The 24119-nt window shown below is 42.0% G+C and overlaps 1 protein-coding gene across 3 annotated transcripts in view; it reads right to left on the bottom strand.

Moving 5' to 3' along the window:
- FCHSD2 (FCH and double SH3 domains 2) overlaps positions 1–24119 on the bottom strand; it is a 330943-nt gene that overhangs the window by 54424 nt on the left and 252400 nt on the right. For 2 of the 3 annotated variants that reach the window (XM_033947792.1, XM_033947791.1), the window contains exons 12-13: positions 17152–17256; positions 6032–6193 (exon numbers count right to left, since the gene is read on the bottom strand). In XM_033947792.1, coding sequence (XP_033803683.1) covers positions 6032–6193; positions 17152–17256 — 267 coding nt within the window. The remainder of the gene's footprint in view (positions 1–6031; positions 6194–17151; positions 17257–24119) is intronic. The other variant, XM_033947793.1, reaches the window with a different exon arrangement.

The raw sequence follows: 24119 nt of genomic DNA, 5'->3' as shown, positions 1-24119 counted from the left end.
ACCTTCTTACAGCAGCTGGAGTACTGAAGCTGCTGTAAGAGGTAATTTAGATTTGCGGCTACAGGGCAGGGAGATTTGTCGGCCGGGCCTGTTGTCGGTCGATCGGGGGACCTGACCGGCTGTGCACATTCTCCGGGGCGGACCGCCCCCTCCCCCCCTCTTTCGTACGCCATTGCCTTCTCCCTACCTGCCCTGCCGCACACAGCCGACCGGAAGTCTTCCTGATGTCAGCGCTGACGTCGGAGGAAGGGAGGGCTTTGCTTAAGTCCTCCCTCCGACGTCAGCACTGACATCGGGAAGATTTCCGTTCAGCTGTGTGCTGCGACAGGGCAGGTAAGGAGAAGGAGACTACCCTCGCGGCTCGAGTGCACTGCGATCCAACCCCGCAGGAACCCCGCGACCCTCGGAGGCGTCCCCACGGGATCCCCGCGACCCTAGGGGGCGTCCCCACGGGATCCCCGTGACCCAAAGGGGGAACCCGCGGGATTCCCGTCATCCCCATTCCCGTGCAGCTCTCTAGTTCACAACTTTCAAGGATGCATTGAGGAATTGGAAAATATCAATGATTCTGCCCTGTGCTCTTCTTGCATGTCTAACTTAAACGAAATGGCTTAGAAGCCATCTCCCAGTCAAACTCGAACACAAGTTTCTCTGGTAGAGAGATGCATTTTTTTGTCAGGTGGGGAAGGATCTGAATATAGACCTAGAGACTCCTTTTCTGAAAAGATTTCTAGTTCTTCTTCAGTCTGAATGAGACTCATAAAAATACTCTAGAGGGGTCTTCAGAATCAACTGGGACTACCTCATGTGAAGTGACAAAGCATTTCATCCTGTCCTCAAACTTCTTCATGAGTTACTATGAAAAAAGGTGTGGCCATCACAATGACAGTGGCCATGTCCTTGAGTTACTTTGGGTGCATATTGGAAGAATTGTATTGGATCCATATAAGCTGTTGCACACACTGAGATACCAAAGAGGATGAGCAGTCATCACGCTGAAGGTACTTAGAGAAAACCAGCAACCTTTGTGCATAAAACCCAAGGGAGCACTCAAAGATCTCAATACATATATTTTGGAAGAAAGTTGACAGAAGAGATATATGATAGAAACATTTAAATGCATAAATGCACAGGGGACAAGTCTCTTGGAATTGAAAAACCTTGAGAATGAGAGGACATGGGATGAAGGTGAAAAGAAAGAGTTCAAAGTAATCTAAGGAACTACATCTTTAAGGAACAGCCTCTTGGTGGATGGAGATTGTATACAAATTCAAGAAAGCATGGGACAAACACACAGGATCTCTAAGGGAGATGTATAGTAAGAAAATGACAGCAGATACAGATCACATAGCCTATCCAGTCCGATTATCCATACCATCCACTATGTTTCTATGTAAATAGGTATAATGTTGATGCGCCTCACTCAGTGCATCATGATCTCTCAGTGGCAAAGATGAAGGCAAATCCTTCCTCTTCTTCAGGCAGAAGCTGGACAATGACCAATTTCAAAGGTGCATGACTGATGCTCAATGTCATAAGAACATAAGAACATAAGAAGTTGCCTCCACTGGGTCAGACCGAGGTCCATCTCGCCCAGCGGTCCGCTCCCGCGGCGGCCCATCAGGTCTGCGACCTGTGAAGTGGTTTCTGTCCACTTCTATAACCTACCTCAAGTTATATCTGTACCCTTCAATCCCCCTATCCTCCAGGAACCTATCCAAACCCTCCTTGAACCCCTGTACAGAGTTCTGGCCTATCACATCCTCCGGAAGCGCATTCCATGTGTCCACCACCCTCTGAGTAAAAAAGAACTTCCTAGCATTTGTTCTAAACCTGTCCCCTTTCAATTTCTCCGAGTGACCCCTAGTTCTTGTGGCTCCCCACAGTTTGAAGAATCTATCCTTATTCACTTTCTCTATGCCCTTTAGGATTTTGAAGGTTTCTATCATGTCCCCTCTAAGTCTCCTCTTCTCTAGGGAGAACAGCCCCAGCATTTTTAACCTGTCGGCGTATGCAAAATTTTCCATACCTTTTATCAGTTTAGTCGCCCTCCTCTGCACTCCCTCGAGTATCGCCATGTCCTTCTTGAGGTACGGCGACCAGTATTGAACACAGTACTCCAGGTGCGGGCGCAACATTGCGCGATACAGCGGCATGATGACTTCCTTCGTCCTGGTTGTGATACCCTTTTTGATGATGCCCAGCATTCTGTTTGCTTTCTTTGAGGCTGTCGCACATTGCGCCGATGGTTTCAGTGATGTGTCGACCATCACCCCCAGGTCCCTTTCAAGGGTACTCACCCCTAGCAGTGTTCCCCCCATTTTGTAGCTGAACATCGGGTTCTTTTTCCCTACATGCATGACCTTGCATTTCTCTACGTTAAAACTCATTTGCCACTTTTTTGCCCAGTCTTCCAGTCTCGTTAGGTCTCTTTGCAGGTCTTCACAGTCTTCCGTGTTTCTAACCCTGCTGCAGAGTTTGGTGTCATCGGCAAATTTGATAACCTCACATTTTGTCCCCGCCTCCAGATCGTTGATAAATATATTGAACAGTAGAGGTCCCAGCACCGACCCCTATGGAACTCCGCTCGTGACCCATTGCCAGTCTGAGTATTGGCCTTTCACTCCAACCCTCTGTTTCCTGCCTGCCAACCAGTGTTTGATCCATCGGTAGATATCCCCTTGCACCCCATGGTTCCACAGCTTTTTAAGTAGCCGCTCGTGAGGTACCTTGTCGAAGGCTTTTTGGAAGTCAAGGTAAATGATGTCTATGGATTCCCCCTTATCCATCTGGTTGTTTATTCCCTCAAAGAAGTGCAGCAAGTTCGTGAGGCATGACCTTCCCTTGCAGAAGCCATGCTGACTCGCATTTAGTTGTCCATTGTTTTCTATGTGTTCGCAGATTTTGTCCTTTACCATTGCTTCCATCATCTTCCCTGGAACTGAGGTCAAGCTTACAGGCCTATAGTTTCCCGGGTCACCCCTTGATCCCTTCTTAAAGATGGGCGTGACATTTGCTATTTTCCAGTCCTCTGGGATCTCCCCTGTCTTTAGGGAGAGGTTACATATTTGGCGAAATGTCTCTGCTATTTCGTTTCTCAGTTCTTTTAGTACCCTTGGGTGGATGCCGTCCGGGCCTGGTGATTTGTCGCTCTTCAGTCTGTCTATCTGTCTGAGGACATCCTCTTTGCTTACCTCTAGTTGTACCAGCCTTTCATCGTGTTCTCCGTTTATAATTACCTCGGGTTCCGGAATATTGGATGTGTCCTCTCTGGTGAAGACTGACGAGAAGAATTCGTTTAACCTGTCAGCTATCTCTTTTTCCTCTATTATCGCTCCTTTCCTGTCTCCGTCGTCCAGTGGTCCCACTTCCTCTCTGGCTGGCTGTTTCCCTTTCACATACCTGAAGAAGGGTTTGAAGTTTCTTGCTTCTCCTGCCAATTTTTCCTCATATTCTCTCTTTGCTTTCCTGACCTCTTGATGACATTGTTTTTGGTGTCTTTTGTGCTCTACCTGGTTTTCCTTTGTTGGTTCCTTTTTGCATTTTTTGAAGGATGATTTCTTGTCGCTTATCGCCTTTTTAACTGCAGTTGTTATCCATGCTGGGTTTCTAGATCGATTTTTTTTGCACCCTTTCCTAAACCTTGGGACACACAGGTCTTGTGCCCCGAGCACTGTGCCTTTAAGCAGTGTCCAGGCTTCCTTTACGGTCTTCACCTTCCCTGAGTTGTTATTGAGCTTTTTTCGTACCATTTTCCTCATGACCTTGTAGTTTCCTTTTCTGAAGTTGAGTGCAGTCGTTGTGGTTCTTTTCACCTTTGATGTTCCCATGTTTAATTTGTACTGGATCATGTTGTGATCGCTGTTCCCTAACGGTGCTAGTACCACCACTTCCTTTGCGGGTCCCTCTAGCCCGTTGAGGATTAGGTCTAGGGTGGCCTCCCCTCGCGTTGGTTCCGTGACCAGCTGCTCCATGAAACAGTCCCTTATCGCCTCTAGGAATGTAGTTTCTTTCGTGCAATTTGAGTGCCCAATGTCCCAGTCTATTCCTGGATAGTTGAAATCCCCCATAACCACCACTCTTCCACTTTTGCACATCTGTCTCAGTTCGGCCTCCAGGTCCAGGTCGATTGCGTCTGGCTGTCTTGGTGGTCGATAGTACAGTCCCAATTTGATGTCAGCTCCTTCCCCTCCTGTCAGCTTAACCCATAACGACTCCAGACTGTCTGCCCTTATTGTTGTTTCTGTTCTGGATGAAGGAATAGAGTCCTTTATATACAGTGCTATTCCTCCCCCCTTCTTGTGTGCCCTGTCCCTCCTGTAGAGTTTGTACCCTGGTAGGGCCACATCCCATTTGTTGTCCTCCGACCACCATGTCTCTGTGATTCCAATTATGTCTAGGTCCTTATTTCCGGCTATAACTTCTAGCTCCCCCATTTTAGTCCTTAGACTCCTAGCATTTGTATATAGGCATTTTAAGTCCCTGTTTGTTACCTTTTCTTTTGGATCTACTCTTGATTTGTTGCTCCTGTTTGTCTCCTGTGCTGCCTCTTGTGGTCTGTCTATCCTGTCCTCTGCCTGCTTCTTTGTTCTTTGATAGCTCTCTGGTTCCGGCTGCTTCCTCTTTGTCTTACTCTTTAGCTTTAATTTCCCCTCGGGTCCCTGTGCTGCATCTTTGGGTTTATGTCCATAAAGCGTCCATTTTGTCTCTAGCCCACTATTTCCAGTTCCTGTCTCAGTATCCTTGCTCGATACTGTGGTCCGATGTGTCGAGGTCCGATCGACTGTCGGCTTTCCCCTTGTTATCAGTTTAAAGTCATGTCTATGCAGGTCTGGATGTTACGTGCCAGCATCCTTGTCCCAGCCGTGCTCAAATGCAGTCCATCTTTCCTGTAGAGTTTGTTTTTCCCCAGGAAGGTTGACCAGTTCCGTACAAAGAGGAAACCCTCCTCGTCACACCATCGCCTTAGCCATCCATTTGTTGCCTGCAGCTCGGTCTGCCTCCTCGCATCTGCCCTTGGTACTGGTAGGATCTCCGAGAAGGCTATCTTCCCCGTCCTCAGCTTCAGTTTCCTCCCCAGGATCTTAAAATGCTCGGTCAGTGTAGTCATGTTGAAATTCCTTCTGCTGACGTCATTTGTTCCGACGTGGATTATCACTGCTGTGTCCTCTGTCTCAGCTCCCTCCATGATTCTCTCGATTCTGTCGGAGATGTCCTTTGTCCTCGCCCCTGGGAGACATGTCAAGACACTCTCAAGAGTGCATTCCCAGTGCTCCATACAGCTTTGCAACCCAGATGCAGATATAGCAATCTTATCTGCACCAAAATAATTTTGCCGTTTCTCACGGCCACAAATCCCTTTCTGACATTTGTGTCACAGAATATAATGATCAGGGATCATGCTCAGCCCCCCCCCCCCATGTAATCTGTGATGGATATGATCAGGAGTACTTCTTGAAGCCAGTTGGGCCTTCTCTTGGGAGATGATATCTGGTGAAATAAGTGCAGCAAAATAAAAAGATTCATGATGCTCGAAGTCAACCTCAAGTTGACAACAAAAATAAAGGAAACTTCAAAGAACAGAAAAGCAACGATGGAAGTTATAGGGACGAGAACTGCATGACAGTTAACAGGACTTACCTGTATAAGAAAATCTGCGAAACTTTAAAGAAAATATGAGCTAAGGTGACTAAGAAGCAAAACACATTCAATCCCGTCCAACAAAAACAAATCACAAATATGGTAATGGTGGCAGGCAGGAAGGCATGTGAATACACAGTTGAGCTATTTCAAAAGCTCTGTATTTAGGACTGGGAGAAAAGTTTCAATGCAGGGTTCCGATAGATTATAATCACCCCGGTTTGGAGATTTCCATATCTGCTTTTCCTCAGAGAACTTTATATGTTTTCTAAATATTACTTGCAAAACTTAAAGACTCTGTTATTTGTGTTTCTTGCAATCCCAAAGGCAAGGAAAAAAGACACATATCCTTCATGAATTAATACTTTGCCTAAAGAACACAAGACTATACCAAGTGTAGGGAGCCATTATTCATGAGTGTAGGAAGGCTTGCCCAGCGCTCATTCTCCAGTTCTTCAAACACCTGATTCATTGCGCTCTTCAACCAGGTATCCACAGAAACACCTATTTGCCGCAGGAGATCCAAACGAGCCTCTGCTTTCAATTTAATGATCTGAGGAGACAGCAAGAAGTTAAAAATCTATTAGAAGCTGAATGTTTAAATTTACACGCCATTAAGAGTGAAAAAAAGTATCTCAACAGAAGAGATCATCAACTGTTGTTTTTTTTTGGGGGGGAACCATGCTCTTCTAGAAACAGCTAGAAAGTGTCCTCATTCCGGGAAAGGTTGCTCTTGCCAGCCCTCATAAGTTCCAACTCGAACTACAGGCTCACATACTATCATATTTTACTGACAACTGGAATCTGGGAGGTGAGGAATGAACCGTTCTCAAATGGCTCTTTCATTTCCTCTTAGCTCTCTTGGTGAGTTCCTATCCATTACAGCACCTCCTTCCACAGAAGCATAATTTCTGAACCAAAAAAAAAGATGATGATTTTACATTTCTTAATTAGCAAGGCTTGAGGTGTAAGATAACAGCTATTTTTGTAAAGGAATACAATACACTACAAACAGCTCCCTTAAGTAAACTTTCATTGCAAATAAGAAATTTATTCATTGAAAAGCAACACTAACACACTAAGGTGTGCTAGTGGTTTTAGCGCGCACTACAATGCCACGCACGCTAAATGCTAATGCCGCCATAGAGCTTGCATTAGTATTTTTTGTTTAGCATGGGGTTGGCGCGTGCTAAAAATGCTAGCGCACCTTAGTAAAAGGACCCTAAGATATGAGAAGGTACTGCCCACATTCTATCATTCATAACCTGTTTTCTCTATTTAAAAAAAATCTCACATTATTTAAATAAAACTGTATGAAATAAAGGATGCATAATAACAGATTCAAAATGATTTGCAATGCTGTATTTAAAACTATCATGACCAATGACATTTTATCAAACTGCGGTAGAGCTTTTTACTGCAGGTTGGCGAAGTAAATGCTCTGACGCTCATTCAATTTCTACTAGCATCGGTGCATTTATCTCACCGGTCAGTGTTAGTGTTTAGTATGGTATTTAAAACATTCCCAACAATAACAAACCCTCCCCTCCAACATATGAAAAAGACAGCTTTTTGTTTTTAAAGACAAAAGGTAAATCGTGCCAAACGAACCTGATTGAATTTTTTGATTGGGTGACCAGAGAGCTGGATCGAGGACATATGCTAGATGTAATTTACTTGGATTTCAGCAAAGCCTTTGATACAGTTCCTCATAGGAGGCTGTTGAACAAACTTGAAGGGCTGAAGTTAGGACCCAAAGTGGTGAACTGGGTCAGAAACTGGCTGTCGGACAGACGCCAGAGGGTGGTGGTTAATGGAAGTCGCTCGAAGGAAGGAAAGGTGACTAGTGGAGTCCCTCAGGGTTCGGTGCTGGGGCCAATCCTGTTCAATATGTATGTAAGTGACATTGCTGAAGGGTTAGAAGGAAAAGTGTGCCTTTTTGCAGATGATACCAAGATTTGTAACAGAGTAGACACCGAAGAGGGAGTGGAAAATATGAAAAAGGATCTGCAAAAGTTAGAGGAATGGTCTAATGCCTGGCAACTAAAATTCAATGCAAAGAAATGCAGAGTAATGCATTTGGGGATTAATAATAGGAAGGAACCGTATATGCTGGGAGGAGAGAAGCTGATATGCACGGACGGGGAGAGGGACCTTGGGGTGATAGTGTCCGAAGATCTAAAGGCGAAAAAACAGTGTGACAAGGCAGTGGCTGCTGCCAGAAGGATTCTGGGCTGTATAAAGAGAGGCGTAGTCAGTAGAAGGAAGAAGGTGTTGATGCCCCTGTACAGGTCATTGGTGAGGCCCCACTTGGAGTATTGTGTTCAGTTTTGGAGACTGTATCTGGCGAAAGACGTAAGAAGACTTGAGGCGGTCCAGAGGAGGGCGACGAAAATGATAGGAGGCTTGCGCCAGAAGACGTATGAGGAGAGACTGGAAGCCCTGAATATACCCTAGAGCAGTGATTCCCAATCCTGTCCTGGAGGAACATCAGGCCAATCGGGTTTTCAGGCTAGCCCTAATGAATATGCATGAGAGAGATTTGCATATGATGGAAGTGATAGGCATGCAAATTTGCTTCATGCATATTCATTAGGGCTAGCCTGAAAACCCAATTGGCCTGGTGTTCCTCCAGGACAGGGTTGGGAACCACTGCCCTAGAGGAAAGGAGAGACAGGGGAGATATGATTCAGACGTTCAAATACTTGAAGGGTATTAACGTAGAACAAAATCTTTTCCAGAGAAAGGAAAATGGTAAAACCAGAGGACATAATTTGAGGTTGAGGGCTGGTAGATTCAGGGGCAATGTTAGGAAATTCTACTTTACGGAGAGGGTAGTGGATGCCTGGAATGCACTCCCGAGAGAGGTGGTGGAGAGTAAAACTGTGACTGAGTTCAAAGAAGCGTGGGATGAACACAGAAGATTTAGAATCAGAAAATAATATTAAATATTGAACTAGGCCAGTTACTGGGCAGACTTGCACGGTCTGTGTCTGTGTATGGCCGTTTGGTGGAGGATGGGCAGGGGAGGGCTTCAATGGCTGGGAGGGTGTAGATGGGCTGGAGTAAGTCTTAACAGAGATTTCGGCAATTGGAACCCAAGCACAGTACCGGGTAAAGCTTTGGATTCTTGCCCAGAAATAGCTAAGAAGAAAAATTTAAAAAAAAAAAAAAAAATTTTTAATTGAATCAGGTTGGGCAGGCTGGATGGACCATTCGGGTCTTTATCTGCCGTCATCTACTATGTTACGTTATTCTCTGATCCTCTTCAATTTTGGCAATAGGGACCTATCCAAAGAGTTCATTTACTAATCTGCATTAAACCCAATGGAGAACACAAATCATCCACTGGTTTAAAAATGAAAAATAAACTATTAAAATTTTAAATAATATTCCAGTAATTAGAAACATAAGAACACCCTTACTAGGTCAGATCAATGATCCATCTAGCCCAGTATCCCGTCCTCACGGTGGCCAATCCACCTGGCAAAACCTCCAAAAGCAGCAACATTCCCTGCTACCAATCCAGGGCAAGCAGTGGCTTCCCCTATGTCTATCTCAGTATGAACTTTTCCTCCAGGAACTTATCCAAACGTCTCTCAAAACCAGCTACGTTAACCACTCTTATCACAATCTCTAGCAACACGTTCCAGAGCTTAACTATTCTCTGAGTGAAAAATTATTTCCTCTTATTGGTTTTAAAAGTATTTCCCTGCAACTTCGAGTGTCCCTTAGTCTTTGTAATTTTTGACAAAGTAAAAAATAAAAAAATTAAAAAATCAACCCACTTGTACCCATTCGATACCACTCAGGATTTTGTAGATTTCAATCATATCTCCCCTTAGCTGTCTCTTTTTCATGCTGAAGAGCCCTAACCTTTTTAGTCTTTCCTCATATGAGAGGAGTTCCATCCCCTTTATCATCTTGGTTGCTCTTCTTTGAACCTTTTCTAGTTCTGCTATATTCTTATGTTTTAAGTTTTTTTTATTCATTTTTCATATAACAAGTGTACAATCTAAATTCATACAAATTCATTCTATATTCTGCTATATTCTTCTTGAGATAAGGTGACCAGAAATGAACGCAATACTAAAGGTGAGGTCGCACCATGAAATGATACAGAGGCATTATAAAATTCTTAGTCTTGTTAACCATCCCTTTTTAAATAATTTCTAGCATCTTGCTTGCTTTTTGGCTGCTGCTGTACATTGGGCAGAAGCTTTCATCATATTTTCTACAATGACATCCAGATCTTTTTCTTGGGAGTTAACCCCTAAGGTAGACCCTAGCATCTGGTAACTTTGATTTGGATTATTCTTCTCAATGTGCATCACGTTGCATTTGTCCACATTAAATTTCATTTGTTATTTGGATGCCCAATCTTCCAATTTCCTAAAGTCTGTCTGCAATTTTTCATAAAATGTATGTGTTTTAATAACTTTGAACAGTGTTTGGTGGGGGCTGGGCCACCTCTTTTGATGCAAGCTGTGAGGGTCAGGCAAGGATACTCATCCAGGGACGATGTGGGCTCTCATCTGGATGGGCCATTAGCTGCTATCATGTTTCTATGCCTATGTGGCCTTCAAGACACATGTTTGGACCATGGCTGCAGGCCCCAGCATGGAGCTGGCCTAGTGGAGCAGCAGGCCAACTAAGCAGCCCCATCACCATCACCTTTCCCTTACAATCTGCTGCCTGCATGGGCTTTGGCTTGTGGCCTAAGTGTGGGGTCCAATGGCCCTGAAGGCTGCAAGGTACACTGCTCATAGTCCTTGTTTGAGGATTGTTGCACCAATGACACGCAGCTCCCGATTGGTGAGGCCAGACTTTAGTGCAGGAAGAGGCGGTCGGAGCATATTGCGAGTGATTTCCTTCACTTGCCAGCACTCCAGCTGCCCTCTCCTGCCTCCCACACTGAAAAACGTATTCGCGGTTTTTCAAGATTCGCAGGGGTTCCTGGAACGGAACACCCCCCCCCCCCGAATATTGGGGGAGTACTGTACTGGGAATGATGAAGAACTATACCACCTTGAGTTTATTAATTGAGGTGGAGATATGAACTCCCCTATAGTACTATGCATGGTGTATTGAAAGAAGAAAAGAAAAACAATTTAGATATTTTTGTGTGGATTTATTATAAGTTTGTTTCTATTGGATAAAAGCATTATTGGAAGATGGCAGTAGGAGTGGGCATCTCTCCCGCTGCCGGGTGAGGTGTCAGGGTGTGTATGTATGTGCGTTGCTTGGTGGCAGGAGAGAGTGGGCATCTCTCCCGCTCCTAGGTAGGGTGTTGGGGGATGCATTGCATGGTGGCAGGAGAGTGGGCATCCCTCCTGCTGCCGGGTGGTGTGTCAGGGATTCGTTGCTAGGTGGCAGGAGGGAGTGTGCATCTCTCCCGCTGCTGGGGGGTGACGGGTCACTTGATTTCAGCGGCTTGGGGTTTTGTTTTTTTTTAATTTTTGCATCTATTTTGTGCAAGGGCCCATCGCTATCACCAGCGATGGGCACATAAAAATTTAGTGAATCTTTGATACTCTCTGCCAACCTCATTTACATGAGCATTGTTTGGAGAATGACTCTCTTTTTGGATATATTTAAATCTTTATTCCTTTTTATTTCTCTCAACAAGTGTACAATATTATTACAATTAATTCACAAAACTCACTTGACATTCTTAAACAAAATTATTATACATGTTTTAATTCCCCCCACCCACCTCCCATCCCTTCCCATATCAATAAAATAATCTATCCAAATATATACATACTTAGACATCCCTCTTCCATAATACAATTAATCATACTTTAACCTATCCCTCCCCCCACCCTTTCTTCCTCAAACTCTTTTTTCATTTTATTATATACATTAATGCACAACAAATATATCTCATCATATTACATATATCCCCTAATATTTCATAACAACATATTTCCAATAATTTTACCCCCTTTCCTTTTCTATTCATACATATATACCATGTTTCTTATATCCATTAATCAGTTGAAATATACCGCTATTTAATTGGATTATCCTATCCCCCCCCCCCATTTCTACAAATTATCCCCTAAGGAAAAAGAATAAACCTTAATCATTATAATATTCAATTAATGGCCTCCATACCTCCTGAAACCTTTTAAAATGCCCCCTCTGTACTGCAAGAAATCTTTCCATCTTGTACATATTGCATACTGAATTCCACCAGAAACTACAATTCAGTCTAGAACAGTCTTTCCAATTAGTCGAGAATGACTCAATTTTTAAAAATCGCTACAATAACGGCTGCAACAGCAACTCATCAGTTTTTAATGCTATTTTTTGAGAATCTAGCCTTTAGTGATTTACCTCTGCGCAGAGGTCCAAGCAGAAAAAAATGGTTATTTGGGTATATACTGGAATGTTGTTCTGAACATAAATTTCAAAATCACAAAAGTTTAATGTGCAAGAAATTTTGTGATACCAATATTCAGCCAGAGAATAACATTCTATCAGATGCGAGTTGACACTTGTTTTGCTCAGACACGCATACAGTACTACGAGTACCGTATTTTCACGCATATAAAGCGCGCGTTATACACGATTTTACAAACCGTGCATAACCATGCGCGTTATACGCGTGAGCACGTTGTACAAATTTTTTTTTACATAGTTTCCCCCCCCCCCGACGTCCGATTCATCACCCCGAAGGACCGCTCGCACCCCTACCCGAAGGACCGCTTGCACCCCCACAGCCTCCCCCTCCTCCCCCTCCCGCATGGAGAAGCTGCCTACCGTTGTTTCCGGATGCCAGTGAGTCCAGCTGCTTCCTCTGCCAGCGGTCCTGCCCCTTCTCTGAGCCCTGCACTGCACTGCTTCCTCAGAGAAAGGGCGGGACTGCTGGAAGAGGAAGCAGCACAGCGCAGGGCTCAGAGAAGGGGCAGGACCGCCGGCAGAGGAAGCAGCTGGGCTCACTGGCATCCGGAAACAACGGTAGGCAGCTTCTCCATGCGGGAGGGGGGAGAGGCTGTAAGGGTGCGAGCGGTCCTTCGGGTGGGGGTGCGAGCGGTCCTTCAGAAAGGAGAGTCAGTCGGGCGAATGGAGAGTCGGGGCGGCGAGAGGAGATTCGGGGCGTCATGCGCGGTATACTCGTGTGCGTGCTATAGTACAATTTTTTACATAAATTTCTGTTCCCCGCGCGCTATACCCGTGTGCGCGTTTTACACGGGTGCGCGGTATATGGGTGAAAATACGGTAGATGCCCTCAGCACAGAACATTGTGTGCATGCATCCTGTATGCTTGCCTGATTAACACCCAATTTCTTTGCATTTCAAATTTGTACATGATTAGCTTACACAAGCAAAATTTAAATATTACATTTTCATTAGAAGCTGTGCGCTCAGCTACCAGTTCCTGGCTGTAATGCATGGCTTTCTGCATTGGCCTCTCAATTTTAAAAATCACAATTAAAGAATAAGACAAGATGAGAATAATTTGCAAAAAAAAATTAAAGTTAGGTTTTCCATATTTGCAACATAAAGCCATATTTTTTTTTTTGTTCTGAGGGGTCCCAGCTCTGCATTGCCAGTCAAATGAAAATCTTTATTATACTGAAAAGTCATTTTCCTTTGAACATTTACTCCCAAGAAACCCTCAAAGAAAAATGCATGCTTAAACATTGTCCAGTTAGCTTACAGGGTGGTGGAACATGGATGGTAACCACAGGCAGTATCATTAAAGACAATAGCTGCTTCTCATTTGCACAACCTGTCAGGAGTTTTAAATAGTAAAGATTATCAAGCTTTATACAAGTGAAATGTATTAGCCAATCCAAAACTGAGATCTACGAGTATGTGCAGTACTATTTATAATTCTGTTAACATCAGCACTAGACATTACTCATTAGCTGGTTTTATGTACAATGAGTTATATATGAGGAGATGCATTTACATCATAGGTCAGAGGGGACCCAGTGATGCATGTTACCAAAGTTATGTCATTTTTTTGCGTTATTTGAATTTTTGCTGAGTACAACAACCAGGACATATCACAAAGGGTTTGCTCTCTTCTTGCAAAGGAGAGATGAGAAAATACTTTTATGAACTCATGTGTTTAATCAGATGTGACTTGCATAGCTTTGCCTGCACAAAGAAATGCAGATTAGATGTTGCAAATACACTCAAGTGGAACAGTGGAAAGCAAAAATCAAACACCTGGACAGTCACAGTCAGCAGTGTGTTACATACCATGCACAATGGCTATACAAATGGGTTAATAGTCGAAAACGCGCAGGACAATTGAGTGCCGACAATACCGAGCAGACAATCGCGCACAGGACATCAGCGCGCCACACTTAAACTTAATTTTAAAGTGCCCCAAGGGGGGGGGGTAGGGGAAGGAACCCCGCAGTTAAGTTAGTACTGTTTGCGCTGCCATTGAGTGGGGGTGTTGGGGGAAGAGGCGTTTTTCCCTTTTTTTAGAGAAAAACGTCAATTTCCTCTGTAATGTGTGTATCTAACATTAAGTAGACCCAAGACCCCATAGTGCTTAGGCGTCTGTATGATGCGAATGGGAAGACGGGCCCGCTTTCCCTGCCATAAATAAAGCTGCAATAAAGAATATAAACGTTTTTTATCCTTCCTTTTAAAAAACAAAGGGAGCATTTGAAATAAATACAGCCATTTTGGTGCCAAAATCATGTTAAAAAGATGAACTCAGCCCAACAGGGAAAGCGGGTAGGCTCTCCACATCTGCAACTTAACAGCAGTATCAGAAATCAGCCTAGATACATTTTCTTTATATAATAAGGACAAGTTGACCGGTATCTTAACACCTAAATAAGTTAGATCAACCAACTCCCATTGTAAAGGAAAATGTCCCACCCAGCATTCCTTAACCTCCCTCAATAAAGGTAAAGCTTTAGATTTCAGGAAATTGAGAGAAAAACCCGACAAAGCTCCATAGGCGGAGAGGACATCCAACAGACCATAGAGAGAAGCAGAAGGTTGTGTAAGTAAAATCAATAGATTATCAGCGTATGCCAGGACCTTCATCCGAAAAGGAGGGTCGTCCACCCCAGTGATTTGAACATCTGCCAACAGAGTACGCAACAGGGGTTCCAAAGAAAGCACAAACAACAAAGGGGATAATGGACATCCCTGTCGCGTACCCCTAGCAATGGCAAATGGAGCTGTGCGAACTTCATTAATTAAGATGAATGCCCTAGGTCCAGAATATAATGCGCGCACCGCTGTCAAAAAAGGACCTCCGAAACCCATATATTCAAGCGTCGGGAACAAAAAATCCCAGGCCACCCGATCAAAGGCCTTCTTAGTATCCAGGCTGACGGCCAAAGAAGGAATTTGATGATGTTGACAATATGCCATGAATAACAGTAACTTTCGCACATTGACAACTCAAGCTCATTTTAAATATACTGTGTAAGCTAGGGGCTTCAAATTTCTCTCTCTGATTACCTTTCACCAAAATGCACCCTTTGTTTTAAGCTCAGTACTAGAATTCCTGAATCTTACAAAAATCTTTGGAGCTGCATCCTGCTTTACACACATGTACTTCAAATGATATAAAGCTAACTAGCCAATTAGTAATTATCTGTGTCTAGACCAGCTTGAATGTGAAAAGTCCACAAAGTCTATGGATTTTGCACCAAAATTTTCAAAGAGAAAAACACTCAGAGACCTGCACCCACTTTTTCCATAGGTACTGTACTTTTTTTTGGCTGAAACTACATGTGTTTTTGCCTCCCTGGCCTAACCTCGCCTTGGGAATACCACTACAGAAATGTAGACCTATTTCTCACCAAAATAGCCAAAACCAAATAGTTCCCCCTAACCCAAAGAGACAAAATGGAGGATAGAGACAAACCAACCAGCCAACCATCTATCTACTAATGAATAAATGTGTATAAGTGGGATACCCTCAGTCTCACAGCCTACATATGGGAACAAGTCCCTAGAGCACCAGCTGTCACAACCAAAACCCACACAGGTATTACTTGTGAAACATCCCTGGATTGCCCAACTGAATTAAACTAGTGCACAAAAGTGCTGAGTGAAAAAAGGTGAACAAAATAAACCAAAAAATACTCAAACACGGTGAAATGGTTCATGAGTCTCTATCCCCCGTTTTGGGGGGTAAATAGCATCCAAAATCAACCAGGCTGGCTCAAGAATGAACAAAATCAAAAAGAGAGTACTTCGCTTCTCCGTAAGTTCAAAAAGTGGAATAACCAGCTTGAAGTTGACCTGTCCAACTGGGCTCCGTTTCGAAGGGGAAAAACCCTCCTTCCTCAGGAACCAACTGTGAAGTTGAACTGTGCTCTCAGATACCAGCCGAAGAATGAAAAGTCCAGAATGAAAATGGCGCTGACCAAAGGAGAACGCCTCTAAATATTTAACTACAGGGTGTCTGACGTAACGACGTCAATAAGCCATAACGTGAGGGCGGGAAGGTTTAAAAACCCGGAAAACTGCAAATATATTCCATTACATTAGGGATTTCTATTCCGCCATTACCTTGCTGTTCAAGGCAGATTACAAAAGAATTATCCAAGATGTATTACAACAAGAACTTACCAAAAAAAAAAAAAAAATTGGTCATTTTCAAAAAGAGTAAGAAATGGGTAAGGTTATTTGTTTGGGGTAGTTGGCTTTAGTGAGAGGTGGAGTTTGAGACTTGCGGTATTATTTCTTTTTTCAGAGTTTTCTTGAAGAGTATGGTCTTTATTTCTTTTCTAAAAGTCTTGTAGTCGAGGGATGCTGTCAGTAGATTGGCGATTTGGTTGTCTAGTTTGGCTGCTTGAGTGGCCAGGAGGCCATCATATGAATGGTCTTGAAAATGTCCTTCAAATGGCGCAATGCCATTCAAAAAACTCATTTAATCCTAAAGGTTGTACAGATTGAAGTTCAAAAATCCAGTATTGTTCCCTCCGTTGTAAGCAAGACACTTTGTTTCCTTCAAAATTCTCAGGAACTTGCTCTATAATGCCCCAGCGTAAATCTGCAAACGAATGATGATGTTGAACACAATGGAGAACTATGGGAGAGCTCAAAGATTGAGTGTTGATCTGACTCTTATGCTCTATGAGATTAGTTCTTATAGACCTTTGTGTCCGTCCCACATATGCAAGATGACACGGGCAGGTTATAATGTATATAACCCATGATATTTTGCAAAAAGTGGTAGATTTCAGAGCATAAGATTTATGGGTCTGTGGATAAATTCATGTACTACCTTGGATAATGTTTTTACAAATGTCACATGTAGTGCTACACTTTTTCTGATGTTCATTGTGGACCTATTTCTCACAACATGCTCACTTTTGTCCATACATGGTAGACAATTTACTAGTAAGCTCTATTTACAGCCACTTATGGAGGCATTAAGACTTAAAATGGTATTATTTCCATTACTTAAATTTAAAGTCAAGAGAAAATTCTGCATAGCTTACCTCAGCACTAGTACAAGAAATCAAAGGGCAGCATATCTACAGTCCTTAAAATCAAGATTTCTCTCACCTCAGCTTTGCGAAGACTCTCTCTGGTCTCTTCTATTTTCTGATCCAGTTCTATTCGATTTTGTTCTGATACTGGTGTGCAATGGCACTCTAGCTCATCAAGTGCCTATTAAAAGGAAAATTACATAGAATAAATTATTGCTGTGGACTAAAAGTATAATAATGAAACAATCATGGTATTACCATTAGAAAACTTGCAGTAGTTAAATAATCTGAACCAACTGGCGAGACCCGGAAACCTGAAACAAACACGATGTCAGCTGTGAAAACCCTGAGAGAAAATATCCCTTTCACAACACTGCTATGTGAATGCTCTTCCATGCACTGGTTTTGTTAATGAGTTTCTCCAGACTTTTGCTAATTGGTTGGTCCATATTATTTAACTATTATAGCAAGGTCCCATTGCAAGCTGTATTGTTCTTGATCAGCTTATTACAAGAGAGGCTGTAGGGCTGAAACACATTCATATCAAGTCTTTTTAGTTGAATAACAAAGCATCCCAACACCTTTGGTCATTTTCACTGTTCTTGTGCGAGTTTTCATCCTGTGGAGGTGTTTCTCCTGCTTTTTGGTATGTTTACAGGAGACATTTGTTTAAGTAAGAACATACAAAGTTGAAAAGATACTGGGTGGGTGCAGTGATTTCTGCTTCTTCTGATGCTAGAGGAGTGGGGAGTTGCCATACTGGTGGATAAGACTGATCCTTATCAAGTTGTCATGGTAGATTCAAACCCTCATGGCTCCCCCGATTCTCCTGCTCTCTGCCACTACCTGTTCTCGGCCTGCCCTGACTCTCTCCGGCTCCCCCGACTCTCCTGCCGCCCTTTCCTGCAGCACGAGCCCGTGGTTTTAACCCACTTTAAATCCGCGGGTTAAAACCACAGGCTCGCACTGCGGGGGAAGGGCGGCAGAAAGCAGGAGAGTCAGGGCCAGTAAAAAAGTAAACAACAACAACAAAAAAAAACATACAGCAAACACATGCATAGACCATCTACAGGCAAAGTAGATGGTCTGCGCATGCGTCGGAATCGCTACCTAGCGATCCAGGTCGGTAGATGGGGGCGAGTCTCTGATTGCCTCCATTTGAATGTTCTTGGTTCCTGAATCGATTGGACATGGATCGGTCACGATTGGGCAGGTTAGTGAATTTAGCCCAAAGTGTCCTAGAAAATACATTCACTCCCAAGTTCTTACTATGTTCTGCAGATTAAATGGAGAGAACACTGTGCAAACATTTACTGACCTGAAGAAAGCTATTGACAGGGGATTTAAATGTGTTATTTGATTTTCATTTAGATAGAATGCCAAAGCTGAGTCAAAACAGGTAGCTGACTTATACTCTATCATTTTGTAAGCTCTTAGAGCTGTTGGGATTATTGAATCCTTGGTGATTATTGTACCCTACGGAGCGTGATTACACACATATGGCCAGAGCTCATGATAAGGCAGCAAGTCTTGATTATATACTGTATTATTAATCAGCTCTTGGTTTCATAAACTAAAATCAGTTACTACAGAAAACATTATTATATCAGACCATGCCCCTATCAGTTTGATGCTGGGGATGGAGAGTCAATCAAGTCATTTTTACAGATGGATTTTTCTCATTTTTATACTGATCTGCAGTTTAAGTCTTTCCTTATACAGATAGGGAACATTTAAGTCATGTTCAGGAGTTGATTAAAAAGATTTTTTTCAGATTGTGGCTTTTCAATACGCTTCGACCATATTTGCCTGCTAGCACATTTAAGATCATTTTGCAGTCGATGGGACTATCGTGTCTTGATTATTGTAATCTCTGTTCTCTTGGGCGTACCAGCAACTCTGTTGAATGCATTACGGGTTGATGAAAATTCAGTGGTAAGGACTCTTTTTCGTTTGGGAAGGACTGAGCATGTAACAGAATATTACGTAAAGCTATACTGGTTAAAGTTAGAAGACCGTATATACTTTAGACCAGTGGTTCCCAACCCTGTCCTGGAGGAACACCAGGCCAATTGGGTTTTCAGGCTAGCCCTAATGAATATGCATGAAGCAAATTTGCATGCCTATCACTTCCATCATATGCAAATCTCTCTCATGCATATTCATTAGGGCTAGCCTGAAAACCCAATTGGCCTGGTGTTCCTCCAGGACAGGGTTGGGAATCACTGCTTTAGACTGCTTGTGATGGTCTATTTGTGTATGCACTGTTTGGCTCCTGCAAGCTTGATGGGTATTATTCAGGCTTATGTCCCACTACCCAAGTTACGTTCTGCTCATCATGGTGACTTGTTTGTGCCATCGCTAAGGGAATTGAGACTGAATACCTTACGTGTAAGCATGTTTTCTTGCAGGAGCCCCCAGGAATGGAATCGGTTACCTCTGTACTTTCGAAAGCAGAGTCATTTTGATGTTTTTAAGAAGTTACTGAAAAGACACCTATTCTGTAAAATGAAATATGGGCATTAAGGCATTTGTGATGGTGTAAGCGCTGGTCACTTTTTTGTTTGTGTTTTCTATATGTATTTTATGTATATTTTATTGTGCATGTTTAGACTGTGAACCACCTTGTGAAGGGTTATAAATAAAATAAAATAAACAAACAAAAACCAAAATATTGTTAAGTGAATTCTATCCATACAAAGGACTCTGCAGTGCTGTGAATGGATATTAAAGTGGTAGTGAGAGGCCTCGGGCTAGAGTATATGGTGAGGAAACGGAAATAATACAGTAATCTTATTAGATTGGATAAACAGCTATGTGAAGTCAAACATTCTTTTCAAAGGCAACCTACCAGGCAGAACAAGAACTTTCTGGCAGGGCAGGTGCATTTAATTTCCTTGATACATGAGCAAACTCAGTGGGAATTAAACTATTATAAATATCATCAACAACAACAACCTTGGTTCAACCAAAATCTGGCCTTACTCCGTAGACAACTTCGTTCCATTGAAAACAAATGGCGCACAACCCGACTCAATAACTTACTCATTATGTACAAGGAAAAAGCTTCCCATTATAAAAAAAACCATTCAACTAACTAAAAAAGAATATTTTTCAAAACTCATTACCTCCACTCGTAACTCTTCCAATCTCTTTAACATAGCTCAGTCTCTCTCCAAATATTCCAAGAAAAAAAATCTACCTCCCTCTACCCAACCTAACGCAGATGAACTATCATTTTTCTTTGACACTAAAATTAAAAATATCAGATCTCATCTCGGACCATTACTCCCTGATTCCTCTTCTCAAAACTCCAACGACTCTTTACAACTTTCCTTCAGCACTCTCTCAAATTTCAAAATGCCCTCACTAGTAAATCTCCATCTTACCTTACAATCATTAAACACATCCAACAATCCCATGGAAAGTATCCCCCCTTCCATTCTCAACAAATTTTTCTCTTTCTTCGGCCCATTCATTTCAGAAATGATATCCAAATCTCTCTCCGACTGTACCATACCCAAAGCCTGGAAAACAGCCCTTATTTTTCCCAAACTCAAACAACACAATTTAGACCCCTCATTACCTAGAAATTACCGCCCCATCGCTAATCTGCCTATGATCTCTAAATTAACGGAAAAAATCATCCATTCTCAACTCACAGAGTTTATTGAAAAAACCCATGCCCTACATCCTTGTCAAACTGGATTCCGCTCATCCCATTCAACAGAACTATCACTATTAGGTCTTATTTCAACCATTCTATATTACCATGACCATCAAAAATCTGTTGTTCTTATCTCCCTAGACCTAGCAGCAGCCTTCGACACCATTGATCACTCTCTTCTCATCAATAGACTCAAAGACTGCGGTATCTCGGGTTCAGCTCTCTTATGGTTTACATCCTTTTTTAACGAACGCTACAACATAGTTCGTGTAAACGATGCTACCTCTGCAGCCACAACACACTCCTACGGTGTCCCTCAAGGTTCGATCCTATCCCCACTACTATTTAATATTTTCCTATCTCCTCTCCTTACACTAGCTCAATCTATTGGATTTACCATTTTCGCATACGCTGACGACATACAACTCCTCCACTCAATCAATTCATCAAACATTTCTGACATAAAAGACATAAATAACAAATTAGACATTATATATGATTGGCTGTTCACAAATAAACTCTACCTCAATCTAGACAAATCCCGAAGCTTGCTATTTCCAATCAAAACCACAGAATTCTTACTGGACAATATCTCAATTAAATCTACACCAATTCAAATGGACACTAAAATAAAACTTTTAGGTGTTATCATCGACAGGGATCTTACCTTTCACGATCATATAAGTTCAGTGGTCAAAACTTGTTTCTACAAATTACGTATTATTCGATCTTTAACTTCTGTCCTAGAGATCAATTCAATCACTATCCTGATACATTCATTAGTAATTTCTCATCTTGACTATTGTAACTCTCTTCTCAATGTTCTTCCTCAAAAAGAAATTCGACGCTTACAACTAATACAAAACACAGCAATAAAACTTATTTATAAAATAGGCAAATACGACCATGTCACTCCTTTCTTAAAAAAAGCACATTGGCTCCCCATTACTCACCGCATCACCTATAAAATCATTTTACTCTCCTTTAAAATAAAACTTTCTCATCTGCCCTCATTCCTTGATAAACTTCTCATTCCCCAATGTTCCCCACGCACATTAAGATCAACTGATCAAAAACTTCTTTTCATCCCCTCCATAAAAGATTTTTACTATACACGAAAAGTAAATTTCGCAGTAACTGCTCCTACCCTCTGGAATTCCCTACCACAGCAACTCCGCGACGAACCACAACTCGACAAATTTAAGACAGGCCTAAAAACTTTCCTATTTCGTGATGCATTCGCTAACACTTAGAGCCATCATCTTTTTTTCTACTTATCAACAACAAACCGCTTTGACAAAGCGACCCTCCCTTTTATGTTTTTATCCAAACCCCACTATCTCCTTTTTTCTTCTCAAATATGTAACTTTCACCCTCCCCTCCCCTCTACCCTCACTGTCTAGTTTGTCCTGTAAAAGTTATTTGTATACACACAATAGTTTTAATTCTTTCAGTTTCTCTTTCTTTTAAACTTATTGTTAACCGGCCAGATATTAACTTGATGGTTGGTATATCAAAATTAATAAAACTTGAAACTTGATACCAATTTGGTAATGGTCCACATAAGTTGTTGGCCCGCTTGGTTTGGGGATTTGAAGTGTTGACACTCTTGACTCTGACATGTGCAGACCAATGAGAAAATTGCCCTTGTATTCACAAAATATTATCAAAACCTTTACTGGGGGATTGGCTCCAGGGCACATCTAATTATACCCCTAGGGCTTGAGAAGCAGAAGTATTACACCCAATAAACTAGGCCCTCTGCCTACATACAGAGAAATCTACACTGGACTTTATAGAACGACACAGAATGGTGTTTTGGCCCCTGTACCGCTGCTAGCAATTTGCCTATAAGTGTAGAGGTAATAATTCATAACTAACTCCTTGGCTACCACTTATTGGTAACTCAGACTTTGCTAAGGGATCTATGCAAACTCATTTTAGTATTTTTTAGTTATGAATTTTAAGGCTTGTTTGTATGTTTGTTCGTCGTTCATACATTTTCTCCTTAACAGCACCCACTATTTGGAATTCACTACCTTTACAGTTAAGAGTAGAACCAAACTTGGTTAAACTTAAAAGCAGCTTAAAATACTTCCTTTTTAAAGATGCATATGATTAATGTATCTGATTCAATTTTGATGTATTTTATACAATCTTAATTCACCTTTATTTCTTATCAATTTAAAAATTCTTCCCTATTCTTTCCCTTCGTTTCTTCCCTCTGTTATTAATTTTTTAAAAAAATTGTAATTTTCTTCCACACTTCCCTTTTGTTTTATTCCTCCTTCCCACCTTAGTATGTCTGTCCTTGTATTGGCTTTACCCATTATTTATTTTTTATTTTAATTGTACAACGCTTTGAAATATATTGTAAAGCGTTTCATCAAATTTTAAATAAACTATATTATGTTTTTTAAAATTATGTAGGTATATTCTGTTAACCGTTTAGTTGTAAACAGTAAAGAAATTCTTAAAATAAATAAATAAATATGGAGTGCAGAGACATACTTCATATTGCAGATAAGGGTAATTTATATGACCTTCAGTGGTAAATTGCTGAAACTAAATTTCTATCTTATTTACAACTTACTCGCTAAGCACAAACTTTGGAAAAGTTGGCTTTAACCCTGAATACAGAGGAAGAAATAGAGGAAACTTTCTTATTAGCCAGTCTGATAGGAGCAAAGATCTATAACCTTTATCAGATATTTTCATAAGGTGTACCTCCTTGGGATTTTCAGAGTTTGGCTGATTGATGGACATAAGACTTTGGACATTGAGTAGAAGTAGTATGTATTATAGGCACTTCAAACAATGAAGGCAAACAAGATAAAACTCACAGCATAATGTACTACATTTGCATATTTGATCTTGATTTGTCCTTGCAATTTTCAGGGCACAGACCGTAGAAGTCTGCCTAGCACTGGCCTTGTTCGCCAACGACTGAAGCTGTCATTGAAGCCCCACTCCAGCCCATCCAAATCTGTCCAGGCTCAATCAAATAACAGACCATAGATGTTGGCCTGGCACTGGCCTTGTTCTCCAGCTAGTGAAACTGAATCTGCCCAGCTATGATCAGGGCACAAACCATAAAAGTCTGCCCAGCACCGACTTTGCTTCTGAATTACTGGAGTTAGGGCGCTGGTCTTTGACCGGAGGGCCGCCGCGTGAGCGGACTGCTGGGCATGATGGACCACTGGTCTGACCCAGCAGTGGCAATTCTTATGTTCTTATGTTAGTTGCCATCTAATTACCACCAAGATTGTTTGATTCCATGCCTGCCACATAAGATTCTTTTGTGTTTATCCCACACATTTTTGAATTCCATTACTCTTTTCATCTCCACCACCTCTCTGTGAAACAGTACTTCCTGA

Source organism: Geotrypetes seraphini, chromosome 6, assembly GCF_902459505.1.
Source record: "Geotrypetes seraphini chromosome 6, aGeoSer1.1, whole genome shotgun sequence".
NCBI classification, from domain to species: domain Eukaryota; kingdom Metazoa; phylum Chordata; class Amphibia; order Gymnophiona; family Dermophiidae; genus Geotrypetes; species Geotrypetes seraphini.
Note: the sequence above shows the minus strand (reverse complement) of the source record. Positions and strands in the feature narration are given on the sequence as shown.